This window comes from Protopterus annectens, chromosome 11.part0, assembly GCF_019279795.1.
Source record: "Protopterus annectens isolate FY-2018-M chromosome 11.part0, PAN1.0, whole genome shotgun sequence".
NCBI classification, from domain to species: Eukaryota; Metazoa; Chordata; order Ceratodontiformes; family Protopteridae; genus Protopterus; species Protopterus annectens.
In genome coordinates, this window is record NC_056745.1 from 1484406578 (window position 1) to 1484431462 (window position 24885).

Below are 24885 nucleotides of genomic sequence, written 5' to 3' on the forward strand. Positions count from 1 at the left end.
GGTTTAGTAAAAACTTCACCTCCCTGTCCCCCCCATCAGTAAACCAGGACATCCCCAGCACTTGACCCTCCCCCCTCATCACCAGGGAGCAGGTCCTTAATGCCCTCTCAAAAGCAAAAAATACAATCTCCAAGGGACCTAATAACATCCCTGGCTGTATCCTACATGAACTCAGGCATGAGATGTCAGCTCCATTAGAGACACTATTCAACCAAAGCCTGAGCACGGCTTCTTCCCAGCTGAATGGAGGACAGCCACTGTCATCCCTCTATAGAAAGGTGGAGCGTCCACTGACCCAGGCAATCATAGGCCCATCAGCCTAACTAGCCTGATCTGTAAGGCCATGGACCACATTATCATGGACCTTGTATAAACAAGGACATTGGCAACCTCCAAACACTTGACCCCACACACTTTGGTTTTGTCAAAGGGAGATCATGCCTGTTAAACTTGGTCGACTTCTTCGAAACAGTCACCAAAGCCATGGACGCGGGGAAGATGGTGCACATCAGCTACCTTGACCTAGCAAAGCATTTGACACTATTCCCCACTCGGACATAATAGATAAACTTTCCAGCTACATAATAGATAAACTCTCCCAGCTAGGCATCAACCTGTATGTTACAGATGGGTAGCTAACTGGCTCACTGACAGAACCCACTCAAAGTAGGGGAAGTCACGTCTAGTAGTACACCCATAACAAACAGTGTACCCCAAGGATCAGTCTTGGGGCCTCTACAGTTTGGAATATACATTTCTGAGGTGCAAGCCAAAACCAGTGATCTGTGGATGACCAAGTTTGCAGATGAGTGCAAGCTGGGCACTGTCTTAAATTCCCCTAGTGATGTGGACATCCTCCAAGAGGGCCTTACCCAAACTAATGACTGGTGCCAGAAGCATGGCCTCAAACTGAATGCCAAGAAATGCATCATTATCCCTTTAGGAGAAAATGGCATCTCCACTAATTATCACATTAACAACAACATACTAAGCATGCAATCAGTCATGATGAACTTAGGCACCCAGGTTGATAGCAACCTCACTTTTGACCACCAAGTTGCTTTTGTTGTACAGAAGGATTTCTACATGGCCCACCTCATAAATAAGGGTGTTTCATCCAAGGACAAGGAGGTCATAACATCCCTGTATTCCTATCTTATCAGACCCATTATTGAGAACAATGCCCCCTTCAGCAGGTACCTTGCCAAGCACATGCAGCAGTTAGAGAGACCACAGAGGTTCCTGACCTGGAAAATCTGGGGTCTCAAACACCTATCCTACACAGATTGGCTAAAAGCCCTGTCCCTCTACTCAGTCTCATACAGACTGCTCAGAGGTAACCTGTGTCTGGCATACAAGGCCATCTCAGATCCAGCCTTGATGGAGTTGCTGCATATCCATAAGACAAACTCCACTCGGGCAACCCACACGCAAGGCCTTAACCTGGTCTGTGACATTAATAGAACTTGCTGGCAGGATAGATTGGTGTCCCAAAGACTCCCCCATTTGTGGAACAGACCCCCTCTCCATGTCAAGCAGAGCACCTCTCTAGCCCTCTTTAAATGGAACCAGGATTGATGGGAAAAAGAAAATACACCTCTGGGATCCCACCTGTGTCCCTGCTGGACAGGGGAAACAGGTGTTGACTTTGAGGGAACATGGGCGAAATTCTTGGCTAGGCTTATAAGGGCCTCCAGGCCAAAAGCCTAGTATCATCCTTTGAACCTATAAGGACATTATTCTATAAAACGTACAGTTGTGTACACTTACCATAAATGCAGATGTTCGAGTATATTCACTGTTGCAATCAACACATTTGGGTTATCCTTGCCAGGGTAGCCTTCGGCCGGCCCGAATACCAGAGGCTTAGTATTTCTGCGTCCATTGCTGACGTTTCAGGACTGACGTCAGGTTGTCAGTAGTATAAAGTAAGGCAGCTGACGCCATTACATCAGTTTTTCTTGCCCTGACCTGTCAGGAGCCCCCAAGTGGGAGCCAGGTTCTGGTGTAAGAACCTCACCAATAGAAGGTAAATACCAATATGTCCCTTGTGAGGAAAGAGAAGAAAGAAGAGGGGGATGGAGGGAGGGAAACCAGGACTGCAACAGTGAATACACTCTACCATCTACATTTATGGTAAGTGTACACAACTGTACTGTGTTCTTCGTGTTTCACTGTTGCAGTCATCACATTTGGATTGATTCCCAAAGCTGAGGAAATGGGTGGAGGCAGTCGAGGAAACTAGGGGCTGGCTAGGATGCCCTGCAAGACTGCACAGGCAAACTTTGCCCTGGATTGGGAGAAGATAGGCAGGTGGTAATGTTTGGTAAAGGTGCGAACAGATGTCCAGGTGGCAGCCTCCAGGATGTCCCTGGTGGGGACTCCTCTGAGGAAATCTGCAAAGGTGAAGGCTGCTCTGGTGGTGTGAGTCATGACCCCCTTGAGGGGAGGCTTTCCGTGTTGTTTGTAGCAGAAATGGATGCAGTGTGCTATCCATTTGGAAATGGTTTGTTTGGAGATGGCTTTGCCCTCTGCCCCTGCAGCAAAGCTAACCAGCAATTGATCAGACTTTCTGAAGGATTTAGTCCTGTCTAGATAGAATCTGAGCTGTCTGTGCACATCTAGAGAGTGCAGGATCATTTCCCCCTTGTTCTGTGGGTTAGGAAAAAAGGTGGGCAAATGAATGGATTGGTTGAGAGCCACACTGGACACCACCTTGGGCATGAAGGATGGGTTAGTCCTGAGGGATACCCTGTCAGCATGGAATATGATGAAGGGTTCTACAGTCATGAGTGCCTGCAGCTCGGAGACCCTTCTGGCTGAAGTGATGGCCAGAAGGAAAGCCGTCTTCCAGGAGAGACATTTTAGCTCTGCTGAAGAGGCTGGTTCTAAGGGGAGCAGGGTGAGCTTTTCCAACACAAAAGTTAAGGTCCCAAGCTGGGGTTGGTGCTCTTCTGGGTGGTCTCAAGTTGCTAGCCCCTCTTAGGAACTGTTTGATCAAAGGGTGTGAGAAAAGGCACTGTTCAGTAGGAAAATGAGCAGAAATAGCGGAGGCATGAATTTTAATAGGGGAAAAAAGAGAGGCCACTGTGTAGCAGGTCAGCTAAGCAATCCAGGATGAGAAGGATTGGCTCCCTTAGCATGAATCCAGATGTAGAAGCCTGGATCCAGATGCAGAACCTTTTCCATTTGTCAGCATAAGACTTTGAAGTGCTAGGGTGTCTGGCCTCACGTATGACATCTAGAACCTGTTTCCTGAGGTTGGCAGATTGATCGGGAGTTAGGGAATAAGCCAGGCTGCCAGACTGAGTGTCTGCAATTGGGGATACATGAATTCCCCTTCCCTCTGGGTGAGGAGGTCTGGAATCTGAGGAAGATGCCAAGATGGCAGTAGGGACAGGCTGCGCTGTGAGGGGTACCAGTGCTGGCGAGGCCAGTCTGGAGCTATAAGAATTGTCCTTGGTTTTTCCTCCTTTATTTTGAGCAGTACCCAGGGGATGAGAGGTAGTGGAGGAAAGGCATAGACGGATAGACTGACGCAGGGGGAAGGACAGGGCCATCCACTTTCCAAGCCATGCAGTGATGCTCTCTGGTGCAGAACTTGCTGAGCTGATGGTTGTTGTGGGAGGCAAAGAGTTCGGCCTTCGGGGTGCCCCATTTCTGAGTTATTAGGGTGAATGTTCTTCTGTTGAGCTGCCATCGTGTGGGTTCAGAAGATTTCTGCTTAAGTGGTCTGCCGGAGAGATGAGAGAACCTGGTGGGAATTGTGCTAACAGGTGGAGTTGCATGGCAGAGGCTGTGTGCCAAAGGGTTATGGCCAGCCTGCAAGGAGGGTAGGAGTGAGTCCCTCCCTGATTTTTGATATACCACATCACAGTGGTGTTGTCTGTTTTGATCAGGAGAGCCCCTGGAGAGAGAAGGGGCTTGAAAGCTATCAAGGCATGCTGGACAGCTATCATCTCTTTTTGGCTGATGTGCAGATGGATTTGCTGTGGGCTCCAATGGCCCTGTATGCATCAGCTGTCCAGGTGTGCACCCCAGGCATAGTCTGATGCATCTGTGGTGAGGGTCTGGGTGGCGGGGGGTGGTGAGAAAGGTAGTCCCTTGTTGTGGGAGCATGCTGTTGCCCACCAAAGAAAATCTTTTCTGAGGCAAGGTATTATAGATATAAGAGTCTCCAGGTCTTGAGAGTGTTGACACCAAAGGCTTTTTAGGTACCACTGAAGTTTCCTCATATGCAGTCTGGCATATGGAATGAGTAGAATGCAGGAGGCCATGAACCCCAGAGCTTTCAGGATTTTCCTTGCAGAAAGCTGGGGTCTGGTGTCTAGTCGAGAGAAGTAGGCTGTTGGGAAAGTTTGCTTTTCTGGTGTAAGGAATGCCATCTGGAAAGCTGTGTCCAGGCTTACTCCCAGGAATATAATCCTTTGGGTGGGTACCTGTTTGGATTTCTTTTCGTTGATTGTGTCCCCTAGCAAGGTTAGTAGGGACTTTACAAAGTCCAGGTGCTAGAGCAGCTTTTCCTGGCTGTCTGCCTGAATTAGGCAGTCATCTAAGTATGGGTAAATCTGGATATTCCTTTGTCTGCAAAAGGCAATGGCCGGAGCCAGAAATTTTGTGGAAACTCTGGGAGCAGTAGATAAGCCAAAGGGAAGTGCAGAGAACTGAAAGTGCTGAGATCCTGCCCTGAAACAGAGATATTTCCTGCAAGATTCCCTGATATGAATGTGGAGGTAGGCCTCTTTTAGGTCTAGGGTAGCTAGCCATGCATCCTTGAAGAGCATGGGTGGCAACTGTTGGAGGGTGAGCATTTTGAATTTTGGGATCACCAGGAAGGTGTTTAGAATGGATAGATCGAGGATAGGGCACCAGGTGCTCTCTTTTCTGGGTACCAGAAAAAGTCTGGAGTTCTGTTCTGCAGGAACGTGCTCTACTGCCCTCATAGAGAGGAGGGAAAGGAATTGCTTTAGTGCCTCTGCCCACTGGTTTGGAGGTAGATCTGGGAACCCTTCTGGAATTGGAAGGGTGTGGAAAGAAAACTTGTATCCCTGGGACACTATGTTGAGAACCCAGCAGTTGTTTTTAATGGTGGCCCAGGTGCTTGCGTGAAAGGACAGTTTTTCTCCTAGGGGTAAGTGAAGGTGGGCAGAAGGAGGGAATTGGGGAGGAGAGTCATTGTGAGTTCTTACCATAAGGGGGTGGCTTAGAACTCCTTGGTTATGAAGTGGAGGTAGTCCACTGCTTAGATCTCTGCATTCCCTGTGGCTGCTGTCTGGGGGGGTCTGGTTCCCAGAGGTCTGGGCTGAACTGGCCTGGTGGGACAATGCCTGCTGAACCTGGGTGGCTGGACCTGTAAGAAATCCTCAACTGTCTGCATAGATTTTGCTTTTTCTTCTATCTTTTTTAAAACCTCTTCTGCCTTAGTGCCAAATAAGTTGTCTTTGTGCAAGGGTGCATTCAACAATTTAGATTTAACATGGTCTGGCAAGGGCTGTTCCTTAAGCCATGCATGCCTTCTAAGGACAGATCTGGTAACTGCTGCCCTGTAAGAAGCTTCTAGGGCATCAAAACCACAGTGCAAGGTGTGTTTAGTTACTTGACTTGCAGAATGCATTAACTCTTCTAACTCTTTAGATTCTGCACAAGCCGGAAAGGAAGGCATTTTTTGTTTGAGGAATTCCAGGGTATGTTGCTGAAATCTTAGCATATGGAACTGGAAATTTAATGCCCTGATAGCAGGAGTAGCTGAGGTACATACTTTTCTACCCCGTCTGTCTAAAGCTCGGGAATCCCTGTCTGATGGGGTGGGATTCTTAGCAGAGGTTGCTTTAATTTCTTTAGGTCCTTGAGAAATTACCTCAGGGTCAGCAGTGGGATTTTTAAAAATAAATTTGTGAGAGTCAGGGTCTCTGTAGTACCTGTCTGGCTTTCTGGATGCAGGAGGGAGGGTGTCAGGAGTCAAACTGGACTCCAGGAAAACATCCTCCACAACATCCAGGACTGGGGGGATGGCCAAGGTTCTGTGCTGTGGAAGATCTAAGAATTCCCTGAATCTCTTTTTAGACTGAGGGTAGTCCTGATATTCCCATTGGAAATGCTCCCTTAAGGTATGAAGGGTTTTCCCAAAGGAAAAATTCTCTGGGGGAGAGGCTGAAGGAATGGAATCCTCTGCATCAGAATCCTCATAAGCAGAGAAGGGTTGCATGTCTTCATATTCAGATGCATCAGAGTCATCGGACTCCTGTTCAAACAAAACTACAGGGGACAGATCTCTTTTCCTTTTGGAAGGGGCAGCTTGGCTTCCCCTGATCAGCATGATAAGGTATTCCATCATTTTAAGCATTTGAGACTGAGGCAAGGAAGCAGGTGCCTGAGATTGTATTGTCGGTTTACTGAGTGTGGTTCATACCCTGGGCCTCAGAAACTCAGTAATTTTCGAAAGAACGGTAGTTGTGAAAGAAGACGTCGGTTTGTGTCGAGAATTGTAGTGTGAAGGACTTCCTTGGAAGCCAGTGCCTGCTCAGTGGCTCCGGACACATGCAAGGTAGAGACGACCACAGGATCCTTAGTCGAAGAAGAATTTTGCAGCATACCGGACTCTGAAAGGGTCTCTGTAGTGGCCTGCAACTCCACAGAAGTGGACATCAGGGGCTGCGAAAGTGCCTCATTGAGGACCGGAGAACTGATGACCAGCTTAATGGGAGTGTCATCAGTAGGTTTGGACCTGTGCGGTCTGTCTCTGTCTTTATCTTTACTTTTTTTGAAAGATCTGCTGTTGGATGGCTTACTGAAGTCATATCGGAGTTCGAGGACTGTAAGCGAAAATATCTAGCTACAATAAGGGCCCGACGACGTTGAACAAAGCACAGTAGCGACAGCGGGGGACATCATGGTATGGGCCCAAGCAAGTGATGCAGTAAGAATGAAAGTCTCTGTGTGGTATTTGCTTTCCACAGGTGAGACAATTGTTAACTTTTTCTGACATCAGTTAGTGCAAGAAAAAAGGATCCCCAATGGGGTACTTCGTTTTAGAAGAAGACTTCAGTTCGGTAGACGAAACTCAGGTAGCAGCCGACTGGCACTCATGCAAACTGCTTCTGCTTCAGGCTGCACGACAGGAAAGAGTAATGTAAAGGTATCAGATGCCTTACTTTATACTACTGATGACCTGATGTCAGTCCTGAAGTGTCAGCAACCGACGCAGAAATAGTAAGCCTCTAGTATTCGGGCCGGGCGAGGCCTACCCTGGCAGGGATAATCCAAATGTAAAGACTGCAACAGTGAAACACGAAGAACATCATACTAAGGCGTTGACTAAAAATTTTGCCATGTATGAAGGCTCACGGACTTTGTTTCAAGCAGAAGAGGCACTGGGAACAGGACTCTTTATTGCGGATATGCTTTTATCGCATACATTTTTCTCCCATATGGCAAACTTTGGAGAAGGCACTGACATAAAATAAACAATATCATGAGTGGGAAGCTCTTTTTAACCACAACAGTGAGATTTAAAACTGAGCTCAAACATGACCAAACAAACCAGTACCTAATTTCCTTTACTAATCACTGCAATTATATAATGTTTATTTTGAATGTTTTGTTTAAAAAAAGCCATTTCAAGTGACCTTTTTGTTATTTCTCAAATATGAAATATTCAAGTTTCACACTTTATAATCAGTGACAAAGCCAAAAAGAATAAAGGGTAAAGTTCAAAAATCTGAAACTGTTTTTCCAACACCAGCTCAGTCATTTTTATAACATTTACAGAACAAGGTCATTTTACTCTACATTTATTTTATAATGAAAAATAAAATCGGCTGCCTGTAAAAGTGTCGCTGTTTGTTAATCCCAATTCTTGTACTTGTAGGAATAAGGATAACCTCTATTCCTAATTTTTTTACTTTGTCCTGCAAACTGTTGAGGCTGCAGTTGAGATACCAGATCAATGCTTCATGGATTTCACTGTCTTAATTCTCAGATTTCTGCAACAACAATCACAAAATATAAGAACACGGGAAGAATTCAAAGGAAAATTAGGAGGATTCCTTAAAACCAAGGACAGCTGTGATGTGTGCGAGCCACTAGACATCACAGTGGTTAAAGATTAATTTTTTGGCTTAATATTATCACATTTCTGCCACCCTCCATGGTGCTTCTTTCTCCCAGAGTCCAGGAGATTTAATAATGGTGAGACATCAAACTTCTAGTGTTCAGATTGACTAGTTTGATGAACCCATTACATAATGCCAAACTAGTTTGATGAACCCATTACATAATGCCAAACTAACTCATATTATACATTCACAAACATCAAAATATATCTTAAACTGCAGTGCTCTAACATATGGCATGAAGAGCAAGGGAAGTGGTGGAGATCTTCCACCTGTAATAACAGGTAGAGTGGTACAGGTAAAAGAGCAGAGCATCTCTTCAAAGACAAATTCAGCTGCACATTAATCAAATTATATTTGTTACTTCTAAGTTGAATACCTCTGGATGTTCAAAATGCATGCATAAAAATATTAATTTCTCTATAAATGACATATGATAAATCATCTGGCACCTCTTGATCCTTTTCAAATTGCAGTTTTAATTCCAGAAATGCCTCGTGTTTCTTTGCATCCAAAGCCTTCCTTTCAGACAGCTGTTTACCTGTAACACACAAGGACTTTGTGTTAAACGCATTAATGTCATCCTATTAATATGCCCAAAATGATATAAATTCAAATGATTACAGCAGATAACAGAATAACACCTTTTATAGCTTCCAGCGCTTTAGCAGCAGTTTCCCGAGCCTGTATAATCAATTCCTGTCGTGCAATTTCTGTACGTAAATCCTAATGGAAAGATAAAAATGTCAGCATTTTTTAAAAATAGTCCACTTTAGATACAGTTTTCAAATGCTTCATGCAAATGAACTTTAAGTGGGTTTTAACTTTGCAAGACTACTGTTAAGAGACCTGTTCTACCAAGATGTTTTTTGCAAATAAGAACATTCTCTTTCAAAAAATGTTAAATTGTTTATACATGTAATGCAGATTTCTGTCAACCAAGGGTTAGAACTATACCAACAGAGCTGAGTTAGACTTTTGTCTTACTAATCCAAGTGTGCTCTTATAAATGTGCTAACCGAAACTGCAAGAATTGTATCAATAAAGGTATATATAAATCAGCCAATTTTTTGATCTTTTAGCAGCATTCTTTTACATATTGACAATACATTTAATAGAAACTAATATTTATTTTTCAACCTTTCCATAGGAATCCCAATTTTAAACTAAATAATCAGTTGATTGATCTTAGTAAATTCCCATTAATAGTTAATCTGACTCTGATTGATGTTTTTAATAAATTTAATTTATCAGCTTTGCAAGTTAGACAGGAATTGAACCCTCCTAAGAGTTGTATGGTTATAATGAGACAAATCAGAGAACTTGCTCTGAGTCATTTTGAAAACTTTAAACCTGTAGCCGGAATTGTGGATAAATGCTCTGAATTGTGGCAGGCTCTCCAACAGGAGGTCAAATTTATAACAAGAACAAATAAATTAATTAAAGATTCAAAATACCAGGATAAAATTCTGTTGTCAGGATATTGGGTAAACAAAATGACAGTAGCAGATAATCAGATATTAAAAGCAATTGATTTAACAATAAAATCTGTCTCTTTTCAAAAGTTGATGTATACGCAGTTGATGATTTGGAATAATGCTTATTATACACGTCTTAGGTTACATAAATTCAATTCTAGGAATTCTCCAACTTGGCCATATTGCACAAATCAAACAACGGATCTTCTTCATATGTTCTGGAGCTGCAAGTGTATATATAAACTTTGGAACTCTCTTAGAACACAACTACAAAAGATGGGTTATCAAAGCTCAACGTTATCATGGGAATTTATGATTCTACATATTCCTCCAAGAGAGCTTTCTAGATCACAAACTATAATATGTATGAAGGGCAGCACAGTGGTGCAGTGGTTAACATTGTCGCCTCACAGCAAGAGGTTCTCCGGTTCGATTCTCGGCTGGGGTGCCCTCTGTGTGGAGTTTGCATGTTCTCCGTGTGTTCGCGTGGGTTTCCTCCGGGTACTCCGGTTTCCCCCCACTTTCCAAAGACATGCATCTGGAGCATTTCTCCCCGGGCCACCGCTGAAAACAGGCTCTGTGGAACCTAGTTGGACATTCCCGGTCAACAAATGTTAAATAAATAAATAAATAAATAAAAATAAAATAAAATTTTTTTGCTGATGAAGTTGTATATAGCTACAAATTGGTTAGAACCAGATAAGACATCATGGGATAATTTTAAGCTTGTGGCTATAAAGCATATATTAGCACATAAATTACTTCTGAAGCAAAGTAACAAAAATATTAATAACCCGAAAATATGGGAAAAGGTTTTTAATATTATATTAGCATAATACTGTTATTAGGAATATATTAAAGTTTGGATGTATATGTGGAGGAAATAATGTTTTGGAACCATGTATGATATGTATGGACGCAAAATACTTCTACAAATGTTTTGGCTTTGGTTCTTCTTCCCTGGTGTTTTCTTTTTTGGAATAATGACGATTTTTATATGGAAGCATTTTGTGTAGATATTGTATATAGTTTTGATAGAAATAGTAGTGTATTATGTGCGTGATTTTATTGTATTTGGAAAATATATATCAATAAAAATTTATTATGGAAAAAAAAAAGAAACTAATATTTAATAAAAAATAACTAAACAACATAAACAGTAATAGTTCAGCAAGAATCTCCACACAGCAATTAAAATTTAAATTCAAGCTTAATCAAATTTTAATAAGCTAGAAAACTCAATTAAAAGAATGAGGATAAAACATCAAGATAAATAAAGCTGAGGCACAGTACTCACTAGATTATAAGAATATAACTTCAGATATACTTTAAAACCATCAACGGTGAGGAACACCTTCAACCACCCCAGTATGAGCTTCCAAAGGTCAGGCACCCTGGTAAGCAAAAGAACCTCTCCTAATGAATGAAGGTGAAAACGCGGAACCTTCAACAGAGAAGGCTGGCCAAACAGAAAAAGCTCCCTATGCTAAATGGGACCCAAGCTGTGAAGGGCAAAATACATCAAGAGTACAATCTTATAATCAACACTTCACTTAACTGGCAACCAGTGCAGCCTAAGCAAAACCCGTGTAATATAATAACAGCAGCCCACCCTGAGGAGTACCTGAGCTGCACAAACTTTACATCAGCTACAAAGGCTCAGTGTCTAAATTTGGAAGCCTCAGGTACATGGCATTACAGCACTCCAGCCTAAAGAGATCAAAATATATACCAGCAATGGAAGATGTGCTGAAGGAGTTAGGTGCTTATTTTAGGAGATACTCCTCACATGAAAACATGAGGACTTCACAACAGCAGACACATGCTCCGCTGAAAAAAGAGCTGCCTACCATGTTAAATGCTGAAGATCTAATTGGGCCAGAACAGGATAACAGCAATGAAACCCTAACAAGGGGAGCCTTCGTACTATGCCTCAACAGTAAACCTGAATGCAACGGTTCTTAGATAAGACTAGCATTCAAATAAGAATCCAGCTGCATGCAAACAAATGTCTACAGAAACTTACCAGCAAATGTATGGTTTGAGATTGTGCTATAATTATTTGTGTGTTTTATTTATTTATTTTACATTTGTTTGCCGGGATAGTCCATCTGGTTGGAAGCCCATTTTCAGCGGAGGCCCAGGGAGAAAAACTCTGAGAACAAAAAATACACTGACAATTACATAGTAGATTTTACAAAGAATTTAACAGAAAAAAAGAGAAAAGTATATCAATTCTACAATGAACATTTAACGCATGTAAACATGTTATTTCAATTCTATAACAGACATTTGAGTATAGTAGTAATATGTCAGAATTAATTTTTTTTTTATTATCCAGATCATCACCACATACTCTGACTTTAAGAACTGAAATAACCTAAGCATCCTGTAAAGCATGTGGAAAACCTACATTCTAAAGAGAAAACATAATCTGGTAAAGGATGGGACCCCAGCATCAACAAACAAGTTGCAACAAGCTTGGTAGGACAAGAGTCTGAGTCAAGGACAAATGGAAGGCATCTCCAAACAAGATGATCTTTGAGTCCGGGTCTACATTTAAACACCGAAGTTTCAAAACTTCGAATGTTCTAAGATCGAACCCTATTCAGCGAAAGCTGAAAACATCGAACATACAGAACAGCTAATTTTTTCCTAGGGAAAAATTTGCTGTTCCAAAACACATACACACAACACAAGCACACCAAACAAACAGCAATCCACACACATACACCTAAAATCTTACACCTAAACCTACACTAAACTATACAAACACCACTAACTATCCACTTACCTTAACCCAAACCCTAAGGTCCATCACTATCGCACACTCACCTCATCCGTGCCCTAACCCTAACTCACCTACCCTGCCCTAACCCTCATGCCCACACAATCGCACACTTGCCAGACCCACGCCCTGACCCTAAACTCACCTAACCTGCCCTAACCCTCATGTCCACACAATCGCACACATACCTAACCCGCTGCCTAACACTAACTCACCTAACCCGCCCTAACCCTCACGTCCACACAATCGCACACATACCTAACCCTCACCCTAACCCGCACTCAATCGCACACTTACCTGAACCCGACCCGTAACTTTCCACCACAGCGTTGAAAATACCGAAGCAACAAACGGCAACCGAATTCTTTCCCTAGGAAAAAATTTGGTTTTCTGTTCCTTCAATATTTCCAACTTTCGCTGAATAGGGTTCGATATTAGAACATTCAAAGTTTTGAAACTTCGATGTTCTAATACAGACCCGAGAGTCCTGGAGGGAAATGGCACTGAACCTGATGAGTTGCAGGAGCCCCCCAAAGTAGGGAAATTGGCATCTGTGTTGCTACCCATGTCTAAGGTGGTAGACTCCACAGGAAATTATTCCATGTAATTCCTCTTACATGCTGCCTTACCTCCGGCAATCCTCGGAATGGGCGGGGAGTGTGGGGTTCAAGTACGAGCAAGACTGAGTGCTGAAGACTTCCAAGATGGCTGAACATTGACCACCAGCTTAATTTCAACTCTCCCAGTGTGTAAAAAGAAACCAGAACACGACGGCCAGGAACTCTGCGGATTTTAATTTGGTTACTGACTAGCAAGTACACTGCCTGTATGCCAGTAAAAAAACCTAAGAAAGACTGAAAGAAAATCAACCAGAAAATGTGAATCAAAAACATTGAGAAGCAGCAGTTCAAACTTCAGCTTTGGCACAAAAACATGACTTCCAGTAATCTAGACAAAAAAAGTAAAATGTGCTCAGAGCTACTTAAATAAACAAAACACTTGAGTATATCAACTCAAATAATAAAAAGCTGAATAAAAATGTAAGAAGCTTTAAACAGAGATTCAGATGAGGTAATAAAACAACAAAATCAGAGGTTGAAATGAAGAAAAAGCTGAACGAGTATGAGACTGCTACAGAAGAGATGCTTCAAAACATTACACAATTAGAGAGACAAAGCACGTAGGCAAAACCTGAGATCTTCTGCTGTACCAGAGAAACTGTAAGGAAAAGACTGTTCATTTTATCAAGGCATAAATAAGCAACTGGACTGGTATACTACAGCCAGACTGGTTAACTGAAATGGCACTTTGTGTGTATGAACCAAAGCTGGCCGTGAGAAAGCAGGAAAGACTGGCATTAGTAAAGATGCAACCCTATCAGCTGAAAGAGTCGATCCTGGCACAATTGTGCAAAAAGGCAAAACATTAAAAGTTGGAAGCAGTACACTGTTTGTGGAAAATGATTATTCACTGTACTCTAGGCAAAAGGGAATCATATTAACAAAGTCAACAAAGATGAACAGGAAGACCACCAGCAACTTGGACATTAGTGCATAAATGTGGGATTACAAAGCATCAATAGCATTTGTAAATTACGACTATAAGAAAATGTGGAAAGCATGGGGCTTTGATGACTTTGTTAAACTTGTGGGGAAATGAAAGGCACTGGCCTCACTTCATGCCATTAACGTTTCACACTAAGGATAGGGGAAGAGGAAGGAAAAAGGTCACTAAGTAAAACAGTTTCTGTTCTTAACAGTATTTCTATAAAACGTTTCATGATATAAACTATATGTACCATAGTAAAGCATTTTAGTTGTATGTCAAAGATGCTGAAGTAAACAGATGCCTTTTTCTTTTTAGTACTAAGAAATGTAGGCATGACAATGCAAAAAGAGAAAGGCTAGAGAAAAGCATGTTTAGACTGTGATTATGGAGCTTAAGAAAATTCTGGAAGAACTAATCGGCTTTCAGCAGGAAATATTACTTGCAAATCAAATTCCAGTCCCCACCTGTAACACTGAGGACGTATCTGGGGAAATGGAAGGGGAAATGTAACAAGAGGGTAGATTTCTGAAGAAATTTATGAAAATATTTGGTATGGAAGTCGTGAACTCAGTAGTAGGAATTTACATATTATTCCCCAAAGTACAATATAACTGGGCTAGACTAGACAGAATATTTTCACAGGAACATGTGCATTTAATTGACAGCCTTGGCACACAACCAATAACTATTTCAGATCATGCACTAATAACCAAGAAAAAAAAGCAGGGTATTGAAGTAAAAAGGAGACACTGGTATTAAAAAGAGAGGAATTTAAGGAATGGGTAGTGGAAATTCGCCAGGAGTTCGGGAGTTACTAGGGAAGACATAGCACTCCAACAGTTATAGCTAGTGAGTGGAATAAAATGAAAGTGGACTTTAAAAATATGGTAGGAATAAAAGAAAGAGATGTGGTCAAGAAGTAACAATAATTATTTGCGGGGGCTGACAAAGGTTAATATACTGCAAAACAGCAGGAATCACACAGAACAAGAGGCACAACTGCATAGTGCTGAAGAGAAAACAAGGAAGCACCCAGGATAATATGCAAGAGTTTAGAAAGTCTGTTGTTAAGCAACTGTTTTTTGATAATAACTGCAAGGTAAAAAACTTTTAGCACAACAACTTAGGTAAGAGAACATAGAAAGGGTTGTTGCAAAACTTAGGGAGCCTACAATAAGATAAATAACCAGAGATCCTGTAGAGGTATTAGAGACATTTCAGACATTTTATAAAAATTTGTAAAAAGCAGAGAAATGGGGAAATCAAGAATAAGTACAAATGGAAATATTTATGGAAGACTTAAATATGCAAGGTTAGAGGTAGATGAGGCTCAACAATTAACAGTTATGACAGAAGGAGATGAGATAAACAAGGTGATGTATAACCAACCTACAGGAAAGTTTCCAGGAATAGACGGTATTCTGGTGGAAGTCTGGAAGCAAAGTGGGAAGAAAGTGATAAAGATCTGGAAGGTTTTGTTTAACAGCATATTACAAGGAAGGGAAGTGCCAACATTCTGGAAAAAAGCTGTGGTGGCTGTAATATCTAAAGACAGTAAAGACCCATCAGAACCAGCTTCACATAAACCCATTTCAGTTAAGTGTTTATGTCTATAACGGCTAAAAATATGGTAAAGTGTTGCAAAAACTGATAGATATCAATGTGGTTTTGTGGAGGGAAGGCCAAAATTTGACATTAATAGAACAATGATGATTCAGAGGGAAGCAGACTGTAAGAAAATACCACTGTTGTTGGTGGGTCTTGATGTAGAGAAAGCATTTCAATATTCATGTATTTTTAAATGCAAATGCTTGAAAAATTACAGTTGTGTAAAATTTTACAACAGTAGATGTTCTCTTTACTGTTGACTGTTGCATCATTCTTAACCTAAGGGGATCTCCTGCCAAGGATAGCCCAACATCCGTCCAGTATACCAAAGCCTTCAGTACTTATAGGCATCGCAGGTCACACGCACATTCCCTGTGCAAGGCGATGGCCATAAAGGTGATGTAAGGACATACACATTCAGAACTGGAAGACATCAGGAGGAATAGAATGTCCGCAGGGAAAAGGAAAAACGTGCATCCAGGGAAAAAAGGAGCAGAACCCCTCAGGCAGGAGGATAAGAAAGAATAAGGCTAGAGCAGAGGGGGCAGCAGGGAGGGGAGTGAATAGTACAACAGTGAAAAGAAGGGCATCTACCGTAGGGGGCAGGAGGGAGGGGAGTGAATAGTGCAACAGTGAAAAGAAGGACATCTACTGTTATGGTAAGATTTTATGCAAATCTATTATGTCCTTTCAGATCATTGTTGCAGGGAGAGGACAAAAGCTCAAGAGGAAGTCTGAGAGGAGCTCGGCACAGAAGAGCCCTCTGGAAACCCATGCAGGCAAAGCCATCTCTCGCCCTGGAAATAATATCCAACTTGTAATGCTTACTGAATGAGGAGAGGACCAAGTAGCAGCTTCAAGGATGGAATTGGTATCCAGCCACTTGAAAAAAGTACCAGAGAAGGCAACTGCCCTGGTAGAATAAGCCTTTACTGGTGATGGAAGAAATTTCCCTTTAAAAGAATAACAAAAAGGAATGGCCTTAGAAATCCATGTAGAAACAGTTTGCTTAGAAACAGCCAAACCCAAAACCTGAGATGAAAGGAAACAAAAAGTTGTTCAGATTTGCAAACAGTCAGTTATGTACTCACCATAATGATCGATGTATGTGGTCCATCTCGCCTACATTCCTTACTCACGGGTTCGGAGCCGAGGATCGGCTCCGACTCGGCCAAACTTTCTAGCACGAAGTCTCTAATTGGCTGGGCTAACCCGGTATCCCAGGGTGCACCTCGCCCTAGCCCCAGATCTTGTTTGCAATCATAACACTCATAACCCATACTCAATAAACACTGGAAGAAAATCCATCCAGATAGGGAAACAAATCACTGACCTTGAAGGGTCCACTGAGCCAAAAATTCTTCCAATTCCTCTAGGAAGGGGGCAGGTGGGAGGGTACTTAGGAATGTTGGCGAGATGGACCACATACATCGATCATTATGGTGAGTACATAACTAACTGATGTTACTTGGTCCTATCTTGCCTACATTCCTTACTCATGGGACAGTGTCCCCAGCACCTCTATCCTGGGAGGCTCATAAGAAGATACTCCTGAGAACCGTGGAACCAAAGGAAGCCTGGCCCCTAGAAGCCACGTCCAGCTTGTAATGAGTAATAAAAGTGTTGGGAGAAGCCCAAGTTGCCACAGCACAAATATCACCCAAGGAAAGTCTAGCATGGAAAGCTACTGACGTAGACATAGCCCTGGTAGAATGAGCCTTGACGGGAAAGGGTAAAGTTCTGTTTGCTAATGAATAAATGAATGAAATACAGTCTCTGATCCATTTAGAAATAGTGCACTTGGAAATAGGACTACCTGCTCTGTTCTCTGAAAAGGACACAAACAATTGATCAGATTTCCTAACTTGCTTCATCCTATGTAAATAAAATCTCAGTTGTCTGTGCACATCCAACTGATGCAACCTGAACTCTGCTTTATTGGAAAAGTTCGGAAAAAAACACTGGTAGCTCAATAGATTGATGAAGACTGACTGTGGATGATACCTTCGGGAGAAAGGACGGGTTAAGCCTGAGAGAGACTCTGTCCCTGTGAAAGACCAAATATGGAGGTTTAATGGACAAGGCTTGAAGTTCTGATACCCTCCTGGCCGATGTAATGGCTATCAGAAAAGCCGTCTTCCAAGATAAGAATTTCAAGTCGCAAGTGGCAGCCGGTTCAAAGGGTGGTGACGTAATAGCTTGTAGCACAAGGTTCAGGTACCATGGCAGCACAGGCTCAGAAACTGGGGGACGAAGTAACCAAGCGCCTTTTAGAAAAGCTTTACAGAGCTTGTGGCCCCATAAGAGAGGACTCATAAGATGTGTGAAAATTGGAAATTGTGGCCAATTGTACTTTAATGGTAGCGGGCGCAGAGCCCCGACAGAACAACATGGCTAAAAAATCCAAGACACCGCCGGTTCAAAGGGTGGTGACGTAATAGCTTGTAGCACAAGGTTCAGGTACCATGGCAGCACAGGCTCAGAAACTGGGGGACGAAGTACCAAGCGCCTTTTAGAAAAGCTTTACAGAGCTTGTGGCCCCATAAGAGAGGGCTCATAAGATGTGTGAAAATTGGAAATTGTGGCCAATTGTACTTTAATGGTAGCGGGCGCAGAGCCCTGACAGAACAACATGGCTAAAAAATCCAAGACTGACAGAATAGGGGCTGTGAAGGGATCCAACCCTTGGGCCTGAGCCCAAATGGAGAATCTCCTCCATTTGCTGGAATAAATCTTCCTTATGGAAGACTTATGAGAAGAAGACAAGATGTGCACAACTTCAGGAGAAAAGGAATGTAGCCTGACTAGGGATGGAACTGGAGCAGCCAGGCTGTCAACCTGAGGGTTCGCAGGGATGGATGAAGTTGTCCTGACATGTGAATCAGGAGGTCCGGCACTGGGTCCAGAGTCTACGGACTTTCCAGTGCGTACCATTGAAAAAAGGGGAACCATACTTGTCGAGGCCAATGTGGAGCAATAAGAATCATCCTGCTTCCCACGGATATGGCTTTCTGTATCACTCTTGGAAACGAAGGGAAAGCGTAGACCAGACCGGGAGGCCAATCGTGAGCTAGAGCGCCCCTGGGTGACTCCCCCTGTGGGGGGATCAGAGTGAAGTACTTGCTGCATTTGGCATTGAGGGGGCTGGCAAAGAGATCGCAGCAAGGCTGACCCCACTTTTTGAAGACCTGAACCACCACTCGGTTGTTCAGGGACCACTCGTGAGGCATCAGAATGGCTCTGCTTAGCCTGTCCGCTATCACGTTGGACCTCCCCGGAATGTGCATTGCCACTAGAAACCATTGGGAAGACACTGCCCACTGCCACACTCACATGGCCTCTCTGCAGAGGGGGTAAGATTTGGTTCCCCCCTGCTTGTTCAGGTACCACACCACGGACATGTTGTCCGAGTGAATTGCAATCGTTCCCAGAGGTAGAAAGTCCTGGAGCACTCGCAATGCCAGAAACACTGCTCTCATCTCCAGAACATTGATGTGCAAGTGTACCTCGTGGTCTTGCCAGGTGCCTTGCACTGTCCTGCCTAGATAATGCCCCCCCCACCCCATCTGGGAGGCGTCCGTGGTCACCGTGGCCACTGGAGACATAGGAACCAAGCTCCTCCCTCTGTCCAGATTGGAGGAGCGTAGCCACCAGAGGAGGTCCTGTTTGCATCGCTCCGTGAGATGTATAAAGTGGGAAAGAGGAAGCTTTTGAAAGGACCACTGAACTTACAGGAGCCACTGCAGTAGCCGCATGTGTAACCTGGCCAGGGGTACCAGCATGATGGTGGAGGCCATGGATCCCAAGAGCTGAAAAACTAACCTGGCCTGAACTTCTGAGGGGCAACAGTGCGTGGATCTGAGACTACAACACCCTTATCCTGTCCTGTGGCAGAAAGGAGCGCATTTGAATAGAGTCTAGCTCTGCGCCTATAAAAGCAACACGCTGTGATGGCTGCAAGGCAGACTTTTCCCAGTTCAAAGTAATTCCTAGACGTTGGCAAAGTGAGATGGTCGTCTCTCTGGCTTGAATGAGCAGATGCCTGGTGGGGGTGGCGAGAAGCCAGTTGTCCAGATACGGAAACACCTGGAATCCTAGATGTCTCAGGTGAGCCGTCACCACTGCCAAGCACTTGGTAAACACCCTGGGGGCTGTGGTGAGACCAAAGGGCAGGGCATGAAACTGGAAGTGACTGGCTCCTAGCCAGAAGCGTAATAACTCCTGGGTGTCTTTTCCATTTTGATGTGGTAGTAGGCATCCTTGAGATCGATGGAGCACATCCATACTCCTTTCTCCAGCAGTAGAAAAATGGACTGAAGTGTGACCATTCGGAACTTGGACTTCAGAATGTAGCGATTGAGTCGACTGAGATCCAGAATGGGTTTCAGGTCCCCTGTTCTTTTCGGCACCAAAAAGAGTCGTGAGTAAGTTCCTGATCCGACATTGTCTGAGGGGACTGGTTGGATGATTCCTTTTTCTAGCAGCTTTGCCACTTCTAGTGCTGCTTGATCCCGTTGACTGGGTGGGACGTCCGGGATCCTTCTGACTGGAGGGGGTATCGACGCAAAGGGAATAGTGTAACCTCCAGTAACTATTCGAAGCACCCAACGATCCTGGGTGATGCTCTCCCAGGCTCCCGGATGCAATGAAATTCGGCCTCAGACTGGCTCCAGAATAGCACAGTCGGGCAACACCTTAGGAACGCTGGAAGGAAGAGCCGCAGAAGGAATCGTGGTCTCCCGAGTTGCGGGGGCCCCCTCTGCTTCTAGGACGGCATCTGCCAGAATAATTCCCCCCTCCTCTGCCTCTGGAGGGGGACTTACCTTGAGCTGTAAGGACCTCTGAGACTTTTTGAACCACATTTTCCCCCCTCTCTGAGCCTTGGGGTAAGGCCTAGAAGGGAGAGAAAAACGGGCCCCTACGGTAGATAGGGTCTTTCCCTCCTGTTTGCATCTGGTGAGAGTGTCTTTCACTTTGGGTCCGAAAAGAGAGGACCCATCAAAGGGGGCGTCAGTGAAGGAAGACTTAAAGGCCCCCGCAAAATGACACAGGCGCATCCAGGCTTGCCTTCTGAGAGCTACACCTGAGCTAGCTGCCCTACTCGCCCCTTCGGCTGCATAAGATATGAGCCTCATAGGCGAGTTGACAATGGACCCTAGGGTAGACAACTGGGTGTTAACAGTCTGCGCTACCGCCTCAGGCATGTTACCCATCAGAGTATCTCCTAGCTCCTTCAGGAGATCTCTTTGGAGCCGAGTGAAATGACACAGGTAATTCAAAGACCATAAGGTGAAGGTCGCCGAAGACAGGGTATGCTTCCCATAATGGTCCATACTCCTGGACTCCTTGTTAGGAGGGTGGACTGAAGAAGAAGCCTCTGCAACTTCCTGCTGAGTGGCTGCCGCCACCACCAAGGCATCTACCGAAACCCCTTTGGTAAGAAACTCTTTGCCCGGGGGAGCAGACAAGAACTTGTTTGGACGTCTGGGCACCGGTTCCACGGAATCAGGGTTCTCCCACAACCTTCGACAAATCAAGTCTAGGAGTTCGTCGAAGGGTGGAGACACCCAGGAGGCAGAGGGTTGAGCTCCGAAGGCTTTGAAGAATACAGACTCCTCCTCAGAAGGGGTCTTGGAGGGCCAGTCGCCTCTCTGTCTCAAAATATCCAGGATGTCTGAGAAAGAGACATCATCGAAGGACGACTTGGGGGAAACCCTCTGATTCCTCGAGGTCGGTATCGGAAGTGAGTGACTCGTCCTGGGAGTCGTTGTGCTTCCTCTTGCACGACGTCTTACTGGGAGGCTCCTCAGGCACCGCCTCTGAGGGGCCCTCAGAAAGTAGGGGATCGCTCAAGGGGGTATCCCCAGACCTTCGGGCTCCGCCGTCCATGGAGAGGGGGGCATCAGAGGCTCTAGCCGGGGTGTAAGGGGACGGAGTAACCGAACCAGGTGATGTACCTGACAACCTGGCCAGGGCACTCATCATGACTTCGAAGGCTGGTCCCCCCGGATCTGTGGGCCGACCAGTCTCAGAGACTACAATCGGAGTCGAGATTCCTCGAGCCGAAGCACAGAGAGGGAGGCTCGGAATAGATAGGAGTCCTGAGGCATCCCCCTCGAGTACGACTGAGGAAACCCGAGTGCCGAAACCAGAGGACGGAGCCGACCTGGTAGGAGTGGAAGCCGGCTCCGATAGACTCACCCGGGGTATCGGAGGCGACACCAGAACATCACTGGACACGGGGGCCCTCCGGCTCCGACGACACATGGGTGTTCGGAGGAGGAATCATCGAAACAAGCATGGAAACTGGCTCCGGAGCCAACTAGGTCGGAGCCGAAAACAATTTTGCTAACACCGGCGACTGTAGGAGCCTCTGAACCACCCTATCCACATCCAAATCAGACAGCCTAGAGGATTTGGAAGAAACAGAGAGAGATCTAGATCTCCCGACTGGAGACGCATGCCTGACACTGGATGACCTGCTCCGAAGAGGTTCCAATAATATCTGAGCCGAGGTCGACCCCAGTACAACAGATACCTCCTGCGGCCCCGAGGACAATGGTGCCGAGGAGGTAGTATCCATATCAGAGCCCTTCTCCGGCCCCGAGGGCAATGGAGCCGAGGATGTAGTGTCCATTTCCGAGACCTTCTCCTTCGGCCCCGAGGACAGAGGAGCCGAGGAGGAAGTATCCAATTTACAAACCTTCTCCGATGGCTCCGAAGAAGCAGACGGAGCCGGAGATCTTTTCTTGGCCTTAGAAGGCTTAGACTTGGTACTAGAAGGCGGGGACGACTCCAAGTCCTCTTCAAAGGAGGGCTTGATCAGACCCTTCAAAATCAGTTTGTTTTTACATTCCTGCAGTACCCTAGGGCTAAAAACATGACAGAAACTGCAGGACTCTTGCAAGTGAATAGCCCCAAGACAATACACACAAATAGAGTGCCCATCTGTGATGGACATTTTATGGCCACATTTAGTACACTTCTTAAACCCAGAGGGTTTATGTTCCTTCAGTTCTTTCAACATGGCAAGCAACCGGGCCACACACAACCGACAGAGTCAAACACTAAGGGAGGGCGGGAAGACCGACAAACACTTGACAGAACAAGGAAACTCTAACTTAAACGCTTCCTAAAACAAACTGTTAACCACTAACACAACAGCAAATCACAACCAGAAGGACACAGGAGAGGACTAGGTCCTCTAACTTAAATGGGCCTAGCCCGCGAAACAGTAGGGATACCACAAACAACTAAACTCTCAACCTCACGCAACAACTAATCAAGCACGAAAAATAGCTATGAAAATAGCTTTTGACAAACAGAGTCCGCTAAAATACTAAAAGTATTTTAAAGGTATTTAAAATGGTACTTAGCTACAGCCAAGCGAGACCACGTCCTAACTCTACATGCGGCAAACGAGATCTGGGGCTAGGGCGAGGTGCACCATGGGATACTGGGTTGGCCCAGCCAATTAGAGACTTCGTGCTAGAAAGTTTGGCCGAGTCGGAGCCGATCCTCGGCTCTGAACCCGTGAGTAAGGAATGTAGGCGAGATAGGACCACATAACATCTTTAGTTTTGTCCAAATAATATCTGAGTTGACTATGCAAATCTAAGGTGTGAAGAACCTTCTCAATGGAAGGCTGAGGAGAAGGGAAAAAAAGACGGAAGATGAATTAGACTGATTAAGGGGAAACCTCTTTAACCACCTTGGGCATAAGGATTAGCAAAAAGAGACGCCCTGTCTCTGTGGAAAACTAGGAACGGTGGAATGTACATAACAGCCTGAAGTTCAGAGACTCTCGTGGCTGAGGTGAGAGCCAAAAAGAGAACAGTCTTCCAAGTACAAATGTTGTAAGGAAGCTCAAGAACAAAACTGAGGTCCCAAGAAGGAGGAACAGGCTTCCTGGGAGGCCTGATGTGAAGGACATCTTTAAAAAACTGTTTGACTTCAAATGTAGAGGCCAAAGGGGAAGTGAGGACAGACAAGCAGAACTTGCTGATAGGTGAGCTTTCACTGAAGCATACACTAACCCAGCATAGAGTAGATTACATAAATAACAGAGAACCAGAAAAACCTCCACAGACAGGGGGATCCTGATGGTGATAGAGGCACCAGACAGAAAATCTTGTCCATTTGGACAGATATGATTTTATGGTTGGGGGTTTCCTGCCTCCTGCAAAACCTCCTTAGAAAATAGGTGCCTGAAAGTTATCAAAATTCTGTCACCTACAGTGTTCGTTGAAGAGTGGACAAGTGAAGATGGATGAGAGACCTCTTGTCTTGTGTGAGAAGATCTGCCCGGTGAGGTTACTTGTGGTGACTACCCCTGGTCAAGTAAGAAAGAAGGGAGAACCAATGCTGAACATGCCAAACGGGAGTCACAATCCAGATCTTGGGAGAGCCCTGCCTGATCTTGTGCAAGACTCGTGGTAAGCCAGGAAGGGGAAGGAAGGAGTGCAGAAAAATCACCTTCCAAGACAGACAGGGTGTCTACCCTTCCACACCAGAGAGCTTGGGACTGTGGAATAAACAGAAGTAGTTGTCTGTTCAGAATGGAGACAAAAAGATCTACCTGAGGAATACCCCACTGATGGACAATATCTAGGAACACATCTCTGTGAAACATCCATTTGTCAGGTTGTGTGCTGGACCTGCTCAAAGAGTTTGCCACTATATTATGCTCAGAGGGAATAACTGCCTGAGGAGTCACTTGATACTGGACAGCTAGATTCCAGACCTGAAGTGTTAACCTACAAAGGAAATAGGACCTTGTACCCCCTTGCTTATTGAGACACCACACACTGTGGTATTGACCATGAAAATTTTGAGGGGCCCACATTGAAAGACAGAATGAAAAGCCAGAAGCAGAGCCCACATTTCCTTTATACTTTAGTGAGGAAGCCAGAGACACTGAACCTTGAGGGGCCAAAGGAGGCACCCCATCCCATCTGAGGCATCAGGAAAGAGCTCTTGAGTCAGGACTGGAGTTTGGAAAGGAAGCCTCGGGTTGAAAGAAAGTTGATGAATCCACTACTGAAGTTTGAGCTTGACATAAGAAAGGAAGGGGACTGGGAAGTCCAGGGAGTGGCAATGTTGGAGCCACACTGACTTGTGGTACCACTGAAGCTTTCACATGTGGAGCCTTGGCCACAGGCAGCATAGGAATGGTGGAATCCATGACCCTGAGACCTCTGAGAAATTCCTTTGCCATGACTGAAGCCAGGGGAAGAAAACACTGGAAAAAGACAGTGAGAGATGGGGTCTTGAGGACAGGCAGATGTGTCAGAATTGGGATGGTCTAAACCCTGAAACCAAGAAAAATATGATCCCGAAAAAGTGTCAGAGC

The 24885-nt window shown here is 44.7% G+C and overlaps 1 protein-coding gene across 1 annotated transcript in view; it reads right to left on the bottom strand.

Moving 5' to 3' along the window:
- The window catches only part of TUBGCP6 (tubulin gamma complex associated protein 6), a 1304734-nt gene that overhangs the window by 865835 nt on the left and 414014 nt on the right, over positions 1 to 24885 (bottom strand). Inside the window, exons 11-12 of the mRNA XM_044088793.1 lie at positions 8756 to 8837; positions 8564 to 8652 (exon numbers count right to left, since the gene is read on the bottom strand). Of these exons, the coding sequence (XP_043944728.1) occupies positions 8564 to 8652; positions 8756 to 8837 (171 nt within the window). The remainder of the gene's footprint in view (positions 1 to 8563; positions 8653 to 8755; positions 8838 to 24885) is intronic.